The sequence below is a fragment of the Lithobates pipiens genome, unplaced genomic scaffold, assembly GCF_037356315.1.
Source record: "Lithobates pipiens isolate NorthernLeopardFrog02 unplaced genomic scaffold, aLitPip1_a1.2 Scaffold_19, whole genome shotgun sequence".
Taxonomy (NCBI): domain Eukaryota; kingdom Metazoa; phylum Chordata; class Amphibia; order Anura; family Ranidae; genus Lithobates; species Lithobates pipiens.
This window is the reverse complement of record NW_027507764.1, coordinates 414,586,803-414,602,248: the sequence shown is the minus strand read 5'-3', so window position 1 is coordinate 414,602,248 and position 15,446 is coordinate 414,586,803. Positions and strand designations below refer to the sequence as shown.

Sequence of the window (15,446 nt, the reverse complement as noted above, 5' to 3'; positions counted from 1 at the left end):
AAGCATGTTCTCGTGCAGTAAGGAAGCAGATGTTCAGGATGGATAAGTCAAAATAATTTTTTTAGTTGCTGGTTTGGTTGGGTTTCTTGGTTTCCTGAAAGCCTGGAGAAAGATACATAAATGAATGTTTGCAGGTAACCGTGAAGCAGGTTGGCTTTTATCTACATGTTTCAGGCAGCATTTGCTCAGAATAATGGCTCCCTAATTACTGAGAAATGTGGATTACAGTGAAGCAAAGATAAGGCTCCCTGCAGGTTTGGGACTGTATTTCTGCAAATGGAGTTAGTGATTAGTTCAAAATGCTGGCCCTCTTGCCACTTACACATGTGCAAATGTATGCAACCAAAACAATCTGTTTTTAACGCAAACTGTTAGACAGGGCCAATTTGGTTGTTTTTCAGGCTGGCTGGTAAGTGTGCTGGGAAATCTTTTGTTTGTGATGTGTATTGCCCTTTCATGTGCACCTTGCTGCAAAGACTAGTTATAAATTGGTTTGGTTGCCATTTTTTTTTGTACTCTTGCCTTCAAGTCCCAATTCACACCAGTGCAGTGACCAACATTATTCCGCACTCTGTTGTTGGCATGTAGATGTGTAGCATCCTTTGTTTTCTTGACTGTCCAAGAATTTTTCCTTTTTCTCTTGCACCAGACATTTCTTCTACCATAGTTGCCAGAGATAGTAAGCATTGTTCAACTTTGCAAGGAGAACAGTGTTGGGAGAAAGCTGTTTTTCCCAAACATTTGTATAAAAACCACTCCCTGCTATGCACTGACCTCTTTCTTTTCTACAGCTCTAGGAATGGGTGGCGTTCGAGATGGAACAGGCAGCAGATTCCTAAGCAGCCCATAGATGATTTTTTTTTTTTTTCATTCAAGCAGCGGGTTGAACGTAAAAAAGAAAATAACTCTATTTCCCCATCCACACATTTTCAAGAGGGGGGTGGGCTCCCTCCAGGCTCACTTGCCATGTACCTTTTCATTATTATGCATGTTCTTCTATGGAGGCTCTCAAAATTAAGAGTTAGGACTGCAGATAATACTGGGGTACCTTGAAGTGGCTCTGCAGCTTACGCATGTATTTGCAAATGTGTGCAAATTAAACCCGTTTTTAATGCATACTGTTAGGATAATTTGGTTCTATGCGCCACCCTTCCATGTGCTCCTTGCTGCAAAGGTCAGTAATAGGTAGGGGCAGTGGCCATTTGTTTGTACTGTTGGGTGAGGGAACCTCTCTGCTGAGATATTGTATCATGCCCGTGATGAGACTTCTCCTGATCGAGCAGAAAAAATCTGGCAGAATGGTTGTATAGAAGTCAGTAGATTTACTTTTGTACAACCACTCTGCCTATACATGAATCAAAATTTGTCTGGTTCCCTGTTGAACTGGCTGAATTTCAATCTATGTATGACCAGCTTTTGTTAACAGCTGCACGTAATTATACAGGGGAGACAGAGAAAGCCACAAAAGGAAATATGTTTCCCCTGTGAATTGAAAGTCAACTCTACATTTCTCCCAGGATGTATGATTCTCCAGAACAGGGGAAGTGATATCAAGACCTATATCAAAATGGTATCGCCAACTTTACCTTCTCCCTACTAAAGAAAGTTGATCCACTAGAGAAAAAATAGGAATTGTTTGGTTTTTGCCCTCCCTAAAAAACCTCTAGAGAGCTGTTAACTCTCTATAGCTGATGAAGGTGTCTGCGTTTTTAACTGGTTTTAAACCTCAGACATGAATTATGAACAAAACATAGCCCGCTCTAGTGTGCACTTGTTTCAATCCAGACCACGAAGTGTCATTTCTGTCTGTTGCTAATTTCCTCATCTATCTGCATAAATCACGTCTGACAAGTTTTTCCAACACCAAGAGTAAAAAGGTGACAGAGGAGGGAGCTCCAGCTGATTGACAACCTCAGCTCTATTCTTGTGTGCTTTGTGAAGGGGGGTGTGTCCCTTCCCTCCAATCGGCATTCAGAGCTCTCCTTACTGAGCTCTGCAGAATGTAATTTCAGCTTTCCGCATCCTTTTTTCTGACAGCTTAGTCAAACTTTTTAAATTCTGGACCGTAGAAAAGAGAAGACTGCAGATAAATGGGTACAACCCATGTAGGTTGTTTCATCTGTGTATCACCCAAGGCTACTTACTACACTGGGTATATGGAAGGGTTTACAACCACTTTTAAGTTATCACGGGGTACTGCAAGAGATGACATAGACTATGTTGTAATGACTCCCAATGTCTGCAGGAAAGCTTAAGGTGCTGGACCTCTGCAAAAAAAATTCAAACCCTAACAGGGTCAACACGCCTAGGTTGCATACCTTCGCTTTGCAGCATGCATTGTAGTTTTTCTTTTACTATATATCTTTACTATGATATTGCATTTTGGTATGGTTCTTATTTTATTACTGTTCATGATTATAGGGACAAAATGATACCAGAGCGTGTTGAAAAGTATTGCATCCAGTTTTTGTATATGACTGACAAATCGAATGTACTATACAGTGAACAGGTCTGTAACTTTCTTTTTTAATCTATTTTTTATATTTTAGAACAGATTATGTTTTACTTTAATGCCATTTGTGTAACAAAAACATTTTTATGGTTTTTAAAGTTCCTAATAGATGTTCTACCAAACACACCTGTGAAGTTGGTGCCACAGCCTCAGCCTGCTACACCTACAGTATCCAATGTAAAGGAAAAGGAGGGCCGCACTCTGGTCAAGAATCTGTGGCTCAAAACTGTGGTAATTTTCTTTTATTATTCTGTATTGTAATGGCCATACACATAGCATTAAGTTCATTCAGTGTAATATCCATTTTGCTAACACATTTTATCCTTCAAAAATTGATTGGGCTAATTGGTTCAGTCAGTTAATGGTTGTTAACCAGAGCAAAGTCATCGGTCCTGGCAAAGGATCCCATCAAATTCAACTAAATAATTTTGTTTGTTGTGTTGTCAAAGAGGTCAATTCATAGTTACTTAAGTTGAGAAAGACATAAGTCTATCTGGTTAACTAATTAAAAAAAAAAAAAAGAGAGAGAATAAATAAATAGAAAACCCTCTATATTTACGTACTGTGCAGCTGTTTAGGCAGGTGTGAAGAAATGCTGTACAGTAAAAATGCTTTCAAAAATATATATTTTAATTGTTTATTTTTAATTGATGTACACAATGCAAAGTGAGCAAACAGAAAAAAAATCTAAATCAAATTAGTCATAGTCCATAAGCCATAAAGTTCACTCTGAAAAGGCCTTAAGGCAAATCAGCGCTTCTGAATGATATGTTGTGCACCGTTAGATGACAATACTGAAAAACACGCAGCGTGCTTACGCGACAGTTCATAGGAAATCGTCAGGTGTATGGAGAATCCACCTTCACTGCAACACGTGATTCCACTCGCCTAGGAATTGCACTTACCATAATTATGTCAAATTACGTTTTGGATATGTTATGCCCAGAAAATAATATCAAGGGGTTATATTCCAGGATATCTCAAATAGTTCACCGGGACAATGGATTGGTGAACTCCAATTCACATTATTACCACTCCTATGATCATGAGCAGTTCCAAGGGCTCAAACATAAAGGAAAACTATCATCATAGCATAACTTGTAAGATGGAGATGACAGATAACCACCTTCCAGTGTTGTAGCCTCTGACGTGAGATGGCTGACGTTCACACAGTGACGTAACCACGAGGGGAGAACCAGAAAAGTTTTAGTGCTGCTGATTCTACCTTTACCTCATCCACCTCAGCCAGCCAACATGGCCGCTCTTGCCATTCAAATTCCCCGACATGCAAGCAAGTGGACACTACTAGTGATTGCAGCCTAGGACACGCCCACACCTGCAGAAAACCCTGCCCAACACCAGATTGTTTTCCTTTATGTTTGAGCCAATGGAACTGCTCATGATCATAGGAGTGAGAATAATGTTATTGGAGTGAACCAATCCATTGTCCCAGTGAACTATTTGAGATATCCTGGAAGATAACCCCTTGATATTATTGTCTGGGCATAATATATCCACAGCGTGATTTGACATAATTCTGGTAAGTGCAATTCCTAGGGGAGTGGAATCACGTGGTGCGGTGAAGGTGAATTCTCCATACACCTGCCGATTTGCCATGAACTCTCGCCCAAGCATTTAGGCCAGATTTGACTCACTGAGTGTTTTCCACTATTGTCTTCTAACGGTGCACACCATATCATTTGGAAGCGCTGCTTTGACTTAAGGACTTTTCAGAATGAACTTTACGGACTATGATGTATTGTATTAATATAGTGGCTGCTAGCTTTACCAACTTTTCATTAAGAGTAATTAACCCTCATATAGATTGAAGCGCCGGATAAGTGACCCTGTTTACTCTACTTTGCTAAATCAAATTAGTATTTGGTGTGACTACCTTTTGGCTTCAAACCGCCATCAATCCTTCTTGGTACATTTACACAAAGTCTTTGAAAGAACTCAGCAGGTAGGTTTTCTTGAATAATTAACATGAAATCTTTTGTGAATACAGGCTGCCTCAAATCCCTCTGTCTTTTCATGTGATCCCAGACAGACTTGATGTTGAGATCAGGGCTCTGTGGGGCCCAAAACATTGTTTCCAGAATTCCTTTTTCTTTAAGCTGAAGATAGTTGAGGAGCTCCAGGCTTCCGCCCCCCAAAAAATTTAATTCAGCAGCTACTAATACTGTAGCCGCTGACTTTTGATATGAGGACACTTACCTGTCCAGGAATCCAGGGATGTTCTTACCCAAACAGATTGTTCAATTGGCTTCAGCTTCGGGGGCAGGCGTCAGCATTTCTAGTAAAGGAAACAGGAAGTGAAGCCTTGCAGGTTCATAGTCTGTTTCCGATAGCGCAAGTGTGAGTCGCTCTGCGCCTTGTGAATGGTTCCGTTGTCTTCTGGGACCTGTTATGTGTGGGCTGAACCAGGTTAAAACCAGGTACTCACCCCCCCCCCCCCCCAGTGCCAAATGTGGTGGTGGGGGGGGGGGGGGGTATAACAAGCAGAGGTTCTCTATTTGGGTGGAGCTCTGCTTTGATGACATTGGCTGTATGTTTGAGCCCATTGTCCTGCTGCAGAATAAATCTGGGCCCAATCACTCCCTAATTGTATGGCATGATGGATAAACACCTACCTGTATTTCTCAGTATTGATGGTTTGGACCTCACAGAGCCCTGCTCTCAAAATTGAGTGAGTCTGTGATTACATAAGAAGACAGAAGGATTTGAGGCAGCTTATATCCACAGAAGATCTGTAGTTAGCTCTCCAAGATGTTTGGGAAAACCTACCTGCCAAGTTCCTTCAAAAATTGTGCAAGTGTACCTAAAAGAACTGATGCTGCTTTGAGAGCAAAGGGTGGTCACACCAAATATTGATTAGATTTGGATTTCTTCTCTGTTTTTTTTTTTTTACTCTATTTAATTGCAAAAAAAAAAAACATTAACAATTATATTTATGAAAACATTCTTAATTTACAAATTTTTTTTACACCTGCCTAAAACTTTTGCACAGTACTGTACATAGTCCTATACTCCCAGTAGGACCAGAGGAAGGCAAAAAAAAAAAAAACCTTAAAGCACAGTCCAATTTGCTCCAGTAGAGAAAAAAAATCGATTTTGCCCTGACTCCCCCAAAGGCAATCCCTGGATTAACAATTTCTGGTGTTATTACCTATAAATAATAATATCCAATTACTGTATGTATCGGCCTATAACGCACACTTTTTTTCCCCCTGAAAATGCCTGGATGTTATACGCCGATATTGTGTTTTCTCTTATATTCACCGACCGGCACAGCTCCTCTCTGTAACAAATGGATTGTTAGCCTTATCACTAGGAGAATACTAGGCATAGTTGTAACACAACACTCAGAACTCTTTGTTCTGCCCAGGGGGGCTTTGCCTCAGGCTAAAACCCTCCACCCTGCAAAGCAGCCTCAGTTTTACTTTGCCTAGTAAAGGAGAAGGACCTAGGAACCCTGCGGGCCCATCAGTCCATGCTTTTTTATGCAGAAGCTTGGATTTTTGCACAAGATGAATGATCCTGTGATCTACTATCAAGGCACTGATCAGTGGCAGCAGCCTGCCAGGTAGCCTTTTTTTACAGCTGTCATGTCTGTCAGATGTGTCTCTGAGTTAGCGGCCTTCCCTTTTAAGGAGCTATTTCTCATTCTTCACAAATATAAAGTACCCTTGCATCCAAGACCCTAATTTCTTCCAAAGGTAGTGTCAGCCTTCCACTTCAACAAAGATCTAATCCTTTCTTCCTTGTGCCCTTGACTTGAGCCTCCATAGGAGAACATTCTACACTGTCTGAATTTGGTCAGAGCCATCAGAATTTACCTCAATTTACCTCGGGACCTCAAAGGGGACATTATGCTTCAAGATCCACTGTTGCTAGTAGTATAAGGCAACCGATCTCTTACAAGCTGATATCAAGCCTCTGTTGCACAGTTTTAAGACTTCCACGTGGTCTCCTGCTCATACCTTTGCCAAGTTCTACCAGATGGATGTCTAGTCCTCTGAGGATACAGCTTTTGGCTGCAAGGTTCTGACCACAGCACTCTTATTTGGGTTCGTCGACCCTTGTTATTGTTGGGCATGTTGGCACAGGTCTCTTTGCCTTGTTGCCAACCCTTATTATTCAATGCTTGGGGACTTTGCAGTGGTTATAAATATCAAGCCTGTGTCCTGTGCTGTACTGTTAAGATAAAATACATTTTACCTATAAATGTCATCTCTTGGAGTAAGGTGAAGGACACAGACCACCCTCCCCTCCCTTCCCCTGTTACTCAGTAGTGCTTGCTAAAACAGAGGACTCACAAAGTGAGGTAGGGTTACAGGGTTGCCAGCCTGTAACCCAGGGTCTATGAATATCAAGCTTGTGTACCCTTGTTATGTTTAAAGTGGTTGTAAAGCCTGAGGTTTTTTTTCACCTTAATGCATCCTATGAAAAGTTGTGATGCGAGGCCGAGTCTCACTCTCTGTGTCAAATCCCACACGGATGCCCCCCATGGAAAGCGGTTGTCTGTGGGGGCACCTAATAAAGAGGTGGGGCCTGGAGCATTCGCAGGGGACCCCAGGAGAAGAGGATCGGGCAACTCTGTGCAAAACCATTGCATAGAGCAGTTAGGTATAGGCAAATTTATTTTGGCAGGTTTTTCCTCTCGCTTCCTGTGTTGGCTTTGGGACAGGAAGTTAGAGGAAATCCTCACAATGAGACACAGATCTCAAAATAAAACCTTTTTTGATTGAACTAGATGGACTAGTGTCTTTTTTGTAACTATCTACCAGAACACCCAGGTCTTTCTCAACCATTTACTTCCCCAGTTATCCTCCTCCTAGAATGTATCATGCATGTTTATAGCACACAAGTGCATAACTTTACATTTATCCTGTAAGGATATTATTCCACTACATAGCTTGGTGTCATCTGCAGACACAAAGATGGTCCTTTTAATCCCAAACTTGACTGTCATTTATAAATTGGTGAAAAAGTAAGGATTCTAACGCTAAACTCTGCAGTGCACCGCTGATAACATTAGACCATTCAGAGTGTGAATCATTAATCACTGCTCTTTAAATACCTTCTTTTAGCCAATTTTCCATCCATTTACAAACTGAATTTTCTAAGCCTATAGACATCTAGTTATCTTAAAGTGGTTGTATAGTCATTTTTTTTACTTTTACCTACAGGAAAGCCTATAATAAGGCTTACCTATAGGTAAAAAAAAAATCTCCCAAACCTGTACGGTTTAGGAGATATTCCCCTCGCAATGCGCCGCTGACCGCATGTGCACAGGGGATTCTCGGCTGAAAGTCCGGCACCGGACCCTGCCAGGAAGAAGCCTCCCACGCGCATGCGCGAGAGTGACGATATCGGGGCTCCGGGCACTCACAGCGCCAGAGCCGCAATACCCGGAAGAACCGCTGAGGGAACATGTCAGCTCCCTCGGCGTGGATCGGGCCAGATGTTGGGGCCTCGTTAACTGTGGGAACTGTGGCTAAGGCTTTTGCAAAGATAATGTATACTATATCCACATACAAGAAAATCCACACTGATGCTATAGAGAAGCCAAACAGGTATTGGAACTATGATCCAGTCTGTCAAAACGGAAACATGCAGTGCTGCCCTCACAAGATTGAGAAATCTTGGAAACATAAACAAAACACAGGGTGCAAAGACCTAGTGCATGACCATCTTCATTTATTAGATGAAAACAAATGTGCACATACTCACAAAAGTCAAGGTGCAAAAGCACAGTACAAAACCAGGAAACCGATAGGAGAGCTGAAAGCGTTACACTCTGTACACTTTTGGCTCTCCTATCAGTTTCCTGGTTTCTCAGGGTGTTTTCACTAATTAAATGTGTTGTCTACTGCTGACACCTTTCAAGGAACATGCCCTCTTCTTCAGATCTGATGACGAGGGCATGTCCCTCTAAACGTGGGGCAGAAAAAGCAAGGAGAAGGGACTTTATATGGAGCACGTGGTTGCAAATGAGTAGAATGGTGGGTAGTAAAAAATGTTTCATATACATAAAAATACAAACTTGATGTCAATTTCTGAAACAGTTTTAAATGATAACATTGTTGTAAGAATAACATCAAATTATAGAATTCCACAATCCGCCAAAAATCATGTATATACATACACATGTTGCAAGGTATCACCTGCATGGCCTATGGCCTCACTAATCCCTGTCATGGTAAAAAAAAAGGTATATATATAATAGCATGAAAATCTGATAAGCACATAATTGTGTGATACATGGCATCTGATAGCCCTGCATGTTTCGTGGCCTTGAGCCACTCTTCAAGAACAAGCACGTGATGTATCTGTAATTAGAGAAATGAATTGTCTAACTGATCTACCATGGATCAATATAGGAGAAGGTGGGGTAAAACCCCCCTCCCCATACGCTCATTATCGCACTTACAAAAATATGTGCATTCAGTAGTATTATGTTGGGGATCGTGAGTCACCTGAGGACAGCAGTGTCAGGAGCTGAGGTGGCATTTTCAGCGGCAGCAACCATCACAAACCACATCCTTGACAGATATAGGTCCACGGGGTACTCCTAGTGGGAAATAGGAAAATTTGGTTGGTCAACCAAGTGGGGCCTATGTAAAAGCTATGTGAATGGAAAATGATGATAGTTGACAAAGGAAATTGTGCTTGTGATGAGAGTGATGTGTCCAAGGGTGAGAACTAGTGACAATTAGGGCTGAGTAAGATTAAAGGTGAGTGAAACAAAGTAAAGAAAGTTAACACTATGACATCTAGAGAGAAGGAGTGATTGAAAGGACAGAGGGAAAGGGTGACTCGTAAAAATCCAATAGGTACCCGCTACTGGGAGAGGGGGAGAAAGACTAGGATCCAAGGTGAGACATGGAATCCAGTGTGCAAAAGAGCCCTGAGTTCCCAGCCCACCCAGGGAAGATGCCTACATAGGCGCCACGACAGACCAACCCCCAATGTCACACAGGGGGAGGGGGAGGCACCATCATCTAGGCGACAACTTTACTGGCAATTTGCGCGATCACAATCTCACATGTTGCTCATGGAGGTAGATTGTGTACTTTTATCATGCGATGTTATTCTTACAACAATGGTATTTGGTATCATTTATAACTGTTTCAGAAATTTACATCAAGATCAAGTGTGTATTTTTCTGTACAGTTGTGTGAGAAAGTAATTGACCCCTCCCATGCTGAATCATGAATGAACTGTGATTAACCACATTTTTTTTGAGTGTTAAGTGTTCAATTTTACTTGTCACACCCAGGCCTGATTACTGCCAGACCTGTTGAATCAAGAAATCACATAAATAGAAACTGACAAAGTGAAGCACGCTAACAGATCTCAAAAAGCCACATATCATGCCATAATGTAAAAGAAATTCAAGAACAGATTAGAAACAATTTAATGTACATGTATCAGTCTAGGAAGAGTTTCAAAGCCATTTCTAAGGCTTTGGAACTCCATTCCACGGGGAGAGCCATTATCCACAAATGGAGATAACTTGGTACAGTGGTGAACCTTCGCAGGAGTAGCCAGCCTACAAAAATTACTCCAAGAGCATGACAACGACTCATCCAGGAGGTCCTAAAAGAACCCAGAACAACATCTAAAGAACTGCAGGCCTCACTTGCCTCAGGTAAGATCAGTGTTCATGATTCAACAATAAGAAAGAGACTGGGCAAAAATGGCATCCATGGGAGAATTCCAAGGCCAAAGCCACTGCTGACCAAAAAGAACACAAAGGCTCATCTCACACTTACCATAAAACATCTTGATTATCCCCAAGACTTTTAGGCAAATGTTCTGTGGACCGATGAAACAAAAATTTAACTTTTTGAAAAGAGTGTGTCCTGTTACATCTGACATAAAACTATAACATCATTTTGATAACAAGAACATCATACCAACAGTCAGACATGGTGGTGACGACTTACCATAATTTATGGAACTATGAATTCTGAGCTCTACCAGAAAATCCTAATGGAGAATGTCCAGCCATGAGTTTGTGACCTCAACAGCAAGTCCACCTCCAAGTGGTTCAAACAAAGCAAAATGTAAATGTTGGAGTGGCCTAGCCAAAGCCTGGACTTAAATCCAATTGCGAGGCTGTATCATGACCTTATACAGACCTTTCATGCTGAAAAACCCTCCAATGTGGCTGAATTAAAACAATTCTGTAAAGAAGAGTGAGCCAAAATTGCGATAACTGTCAATGAGTTTTTCGCATCACTGTGGAGCAAACGCTTGATTGAAGTTGTTCCCGCCAAGGATGGCACAACCCGTTTTTTAGATTTAGAGGGCAATTACTTTTTCACATAAAGCCAGGCAGGTTTGGACAGCTTTTTTGCCTTAATCACTGAAACCATCATTTAAAAACTGCATTTTGTATTTACTCAGGTTTTCTTTGTGCAGGGCTGGACTGGCCTACCGGGATACCGGGAGATTTCCCAGTAGGCCGCCTGCCCTGGGGCCGCTTTGGAGCTGCATTGCTACTCTCTCTTACTCCTGTGGATCATAGCCCTGGCTGGATCTGTGTTCGGCGGCCACGCAGTAACACGGTCCCGCCCCCCTTGACCGTCTCGTGTGATAGTAGAGAGAATCAGTGTTCCGCCTATCCCAGGTTCCGGTCTAGGGGGGACGGGACCGTGTTACAGCGCTGCCGCCGAACACAGAGCCAGCCGCACTACGATACACAGTAGGAGATGTAGCCCTGTGTGCCTTCATAGGAGGATTGGCACATAGAGGAGATGAGCTTTCTATATTCCTCCATGCAGCCGCTGAATGCTTGCAGGAGGGAGAGGAGGAGAATCAAGCATTCAGCGGCTGCATGGAGGAATATAGAAAGCTCATCTCCTCTATATGTCCTGCTTCTCCTCCTATCCAGTCCAACTTCTTTTACTGCCCTCCCCCCAGTTCTCCTTGTGCCCCCCCCCCCCCACAGTTCTCAACCCCTGTTCTTTTTGCCCACCCCCCCCCCCCCCCCCAGCTCTCCCCATCCTTCTCTAGCCACCATCCCAGTGCTCTCCCCATCACTCTCCAGCCCCCCCCCCACAGTGCTCTCCATCACCCCCCTCCCCTAGTGCTCTCCAGCTCTCACCATCGCTCTCCACACCCCCCCCCCCCCACAGTGCTCTCCATCCCTGTTCTTTTTGGCTCTCCCTCCAGTGCTCTTTCAAGCTCCCCCCCCCCCCAGCGCTCTTTCAAGCTCCCCCCCAGCACTCTCCGCTCCCCACCCCTGTACTCTCCACTCCCCCCTCCATTTTCCCCCCACCCATGTGCTCTCCAACCCTGCCAGTGCTCTCCGTCCCCCATAGTGCTCTCCAGTCCCCCGTGCTTTCCACCCCTGTTCTTTCTGGCCCCCACTGGTGCTCTCAAGCTCCCCCCTGCTCTTTGTACCCCCTAGTGCTCTCCATCCCTGTTTTTCTTCCCCCCAGTACTCTCAAGCTCCCCCCGTGCTCTCAAGATCCCCCCAGTGCTCTTCACCACCCCACACTCTTAGCCCCTCCCCCCAGTGCTCTCAGCCTCCAGTGCTCTCCACCCCTGTTCTTTTTGGCCCCCACCATTGCTCTCAACTCTCCCGGCCCCCCCAGCACTACCCACCCCTGTGATCTCTACTTTCCCCTGCTCTTTGCCCCCACCCATGTGCTCTCCAACCCCGCAATTTAGTAAACAGCGATCACAGGTCAATTGGCTTCAGTATAAATCACACAAGTAGGAAACATAAGGGCATTACAAAGACACTGAATGTCAAAAGAGCCAATTTCCCTAAACTACGAACCTTGTTAGAACACATGAATTGGGATAAAATCTAAAAATAATGAACAGGGGAAAGATGGGTTTGCTTTAAGAGCATATTAAATAAGGGAATTAGCCAATGCATCCCATTGGGTAATAAATTTAAAAGCGCAAACAAAAGTCCTGGATGGCTTAACTCCAAATTAATAATGCATATAAAAGCAAAGAAGGCCTTCAAAAAATACAAGGCTGAGGGACCATCATCAGCATTCACACATTATAATGAATGCAACAAGAAATGTAAGGGTGCAATTAGGGCAGCTAAGATAGAACACGAAAGACACGCAGCGGAGGAGAGCAAAAAAATCCCAAGAAATTCTTTAAGTATGTAAACAGTAAAGAAGGGAGGACAAACCATATTGGCCCCATAAGAAATGAGGAAGGACATCTGGTTACAAAGGATGGAGAGATGGCAAATGTATTGAATTTATTCTTCTCAGTCTTCACGAGGGAATTGGGGGGCTTCAGTAACCAAAACTGCGGTGTTTACCCTTATGGCACATCACAGGAAGCACCTCCATGGTTATCAGAGGACAAAATTAATCAGCATTCATGGATTCATGAAGAAACGTTCTTGCCAAACCAATCTATTAACCTTCTATGAGGAGGTGAGTTGCCATCTAGATAAGGGAAGGCCCGTAGACATGGTTTATCTGGATTTTGCAAAGCATTTGACACAGTTCCCCATAAATGTTTACTGTACAAAATAAGGTCCATGGACCATAGGTTGAGTACATGGATTGAAAACTGGCTACAAGGGTGAGTTCAACGGGTGGTGATAAATGGGGAGTACTCGGAATGGTCAGAGGTGGATTGTGGGGTCCCCCAGGGTTCTGTGCTGGGACCAATCTTTTTTATTTTGTTCAGAAACGACCTGGAGGATGGGTAAACAGTTCAATCTCTGTATTTGGGGATGATACTGAGCTAAGCAGGGCAATAACTTCTCTGCAGGAAGTGGAAACCTTTCAAAAATATCTGAACAAATTATTGGGGTGGGCAACTACATGGCAAATGAGGTTTAATGTAGAAAAATTTTAAAATAATGCATTTGGGTGGCAAGAATACAAATGCAATCTATACACTGTGGGGAGAACCTCTGGGGGAATCTAGGATGGATAAGGACCTGGGAGTCCTAGTAGATGATAGATTCAGCAATGGCGTGCAATGCCAAGCTGCTGCTAACAAAGAAAACAGCATATTGGAATACATTAAAAAGGGGATGAACTCCAGTAATAAAACAATGATTCTCCCGCTCTACAAGATTCTGGTCCAGCCACACCTAGAGTATGCTGTCCAGTTCTGGGCAACAGTCCTCAGGAAGGATGTACTGGAAATGTAGCAAGTATAAAGAAGGTCAACAAAGCTAATAAAGGGTCTGAAGGATATTCGTTATGAGGAAAGGTTGCGAGCACTGAACTTATTCTCTCTGGAGAAGGGACCCTTGAGAGGGGATATGATTTCAATTTATAAATACCATACTGGTGACCCCATAATAGGGATGAAACTTTTGCAGAAGGGATTTTAACAAGCCACATGGCCATTTATTAAAATTAGAAGAAAAGAGGTTTAAGCCTAGACTACGTAGAGGGTTCCTTACTGTAAGCCCTTGTACACACAGTCGGATATTCCGATGGAAAATGTCCGATCGGACCGTGTTGTCAGATAATCCGACCTTGTGTGGGCTCCATCGGACTGTTTCCGTCGGAATATCCGACCGACAAAGTTTGAGAGCTGGGCTATAAAATTTTCCGACAACATGATCCGATCGGACTTTGTCCGTTCGTTTGTAGAGAATTCCGATCAAAGTGCCACGCATGCTCAGATAAAATTACGACACCAAAGCTATTGGCTACTAGCTGCAACGTAGTCCCGTCGCAAAGCACGAACGTCATCGCGTTCCGAACTATCGGATTTTCCGACAACTTTGTCCGACCGTGTATATGCAACGCCACTTTCAGACAAAATCCGTCGGGAAAAAAAACGATGGATTTTGTTGTCAGAATGTCCGACTGTGTGAATAAGGGCTAAGAGCGGCAAGGATGTGGAATTCCCAAAGTCCATACCAGACCCTTATCCGAGCACGCAGTCAGGAAAGGGGGTGGGGACGAGCGAGCGCCCCCCCCCCCCCCCCCTGAATCGTACCAGGCCAAATGCCCTCAACATAGGGGGTGGGTGCTTTGGGGAAGGGGGGCTTCCTGCGGCCCCCCACCCCAAAGCACCTTGTCCCCATGTTGATGAGGACAAGGGCCTCTTCCCGCCAACCCTGGCCATTGGTTGTCGGGGTCTGCAGACGGGGGCTTAGAATCCGAGAGCTCCCTTTAATAAGGGGGCCCCTCACCCTATGTGAATGAGTATGGGGTACATCATACTCCTACCCATTCACCTGAGGGAAAAAGTGTCAATAAAAAAAACAAAAACACTACACAAGTTTTTCAAGTAGTTTATTAAGCAGCCCCAGGAGTCTTCTTCTGACTTCTCTGCGCTTTCCGATTCTTCTCGCCGGGCTCCTCCTCTGTCTTCTGCTCTTTTGCTGGTGGAGGAGCCCGGCCTTCTCCGCCGTCTTCTTCTTCTTCTTCCGATGTTAACACAACGCTCTCTCCTGCTGACTTCCTTCTCTAGTCCTGTTGTACCTGAAGTCACGTTCAAAATGAACGGACTTTAATCCGTGTCTGCGCAAGTCCGTTCATTTTGGAATTGTCAGCCGGATAGTCGGATCGTGTGTACGCGGCATTAGTCACACTTTTAGTGTCATTGTACAATAACCATATTAACATTTGTTCAGAGCTTAATATATCCTAAACCAGTGTATAAAATATTAATACCTATGTGACAGTGTTAACTACATATATGTATGTAGTAAAACATTTTAAAACAAGTGTTCCTATTGATAACGAAAGTCCACTTAAAGTTCTAGAAAATGATGTAACCACATGACTGTTTAGTGCAAAGTCTTCTAAAATTCTTTGATGTCTTTCACCTTCACTCACACTTATTGTATTATGCTCACAACCAAGTATGAAACTCTAAATCAATCTTAACTCAGATGTTCATACTCAAATCATCAGTAGGAAGAAAAAGGACAAACCTAGTGTTCACTGTTTCCAAAAGCAAATATCAA

The 15,446-nt window shown here is 43.3% G+C and overlaps 1 protein-coding gene across 3 annotated transcripts in view; it reads left to right on the top strand.

Moving 5' to 3' along the window:
• The window catches only part of SMCHD1 (structural maintenance of chromosomes flexible hinge domain containing 1), a 621,656-nt gene that overhangs the window by 460,135 nt on the left and 146,075 nt on the right, over positions 1-15,446 (top strand). For all 3 annotated transcript variants that reach the window (XM_077492529.1, XM_077492527.1, XM_077492528.1), the window contains exons 35-36: positions 2,422-2,509; positions 2,612-2,743. In XM_077492529.1, coding sequence (XP_077348655.1) covers positions 2,422-2,509; positions 2,612-2,743 — 220 coding nt within the window. The remainder of the gene's footprint in view (positions 1-2,421; positions 2,510-2,611; positions 2,744-15,446) is intronic.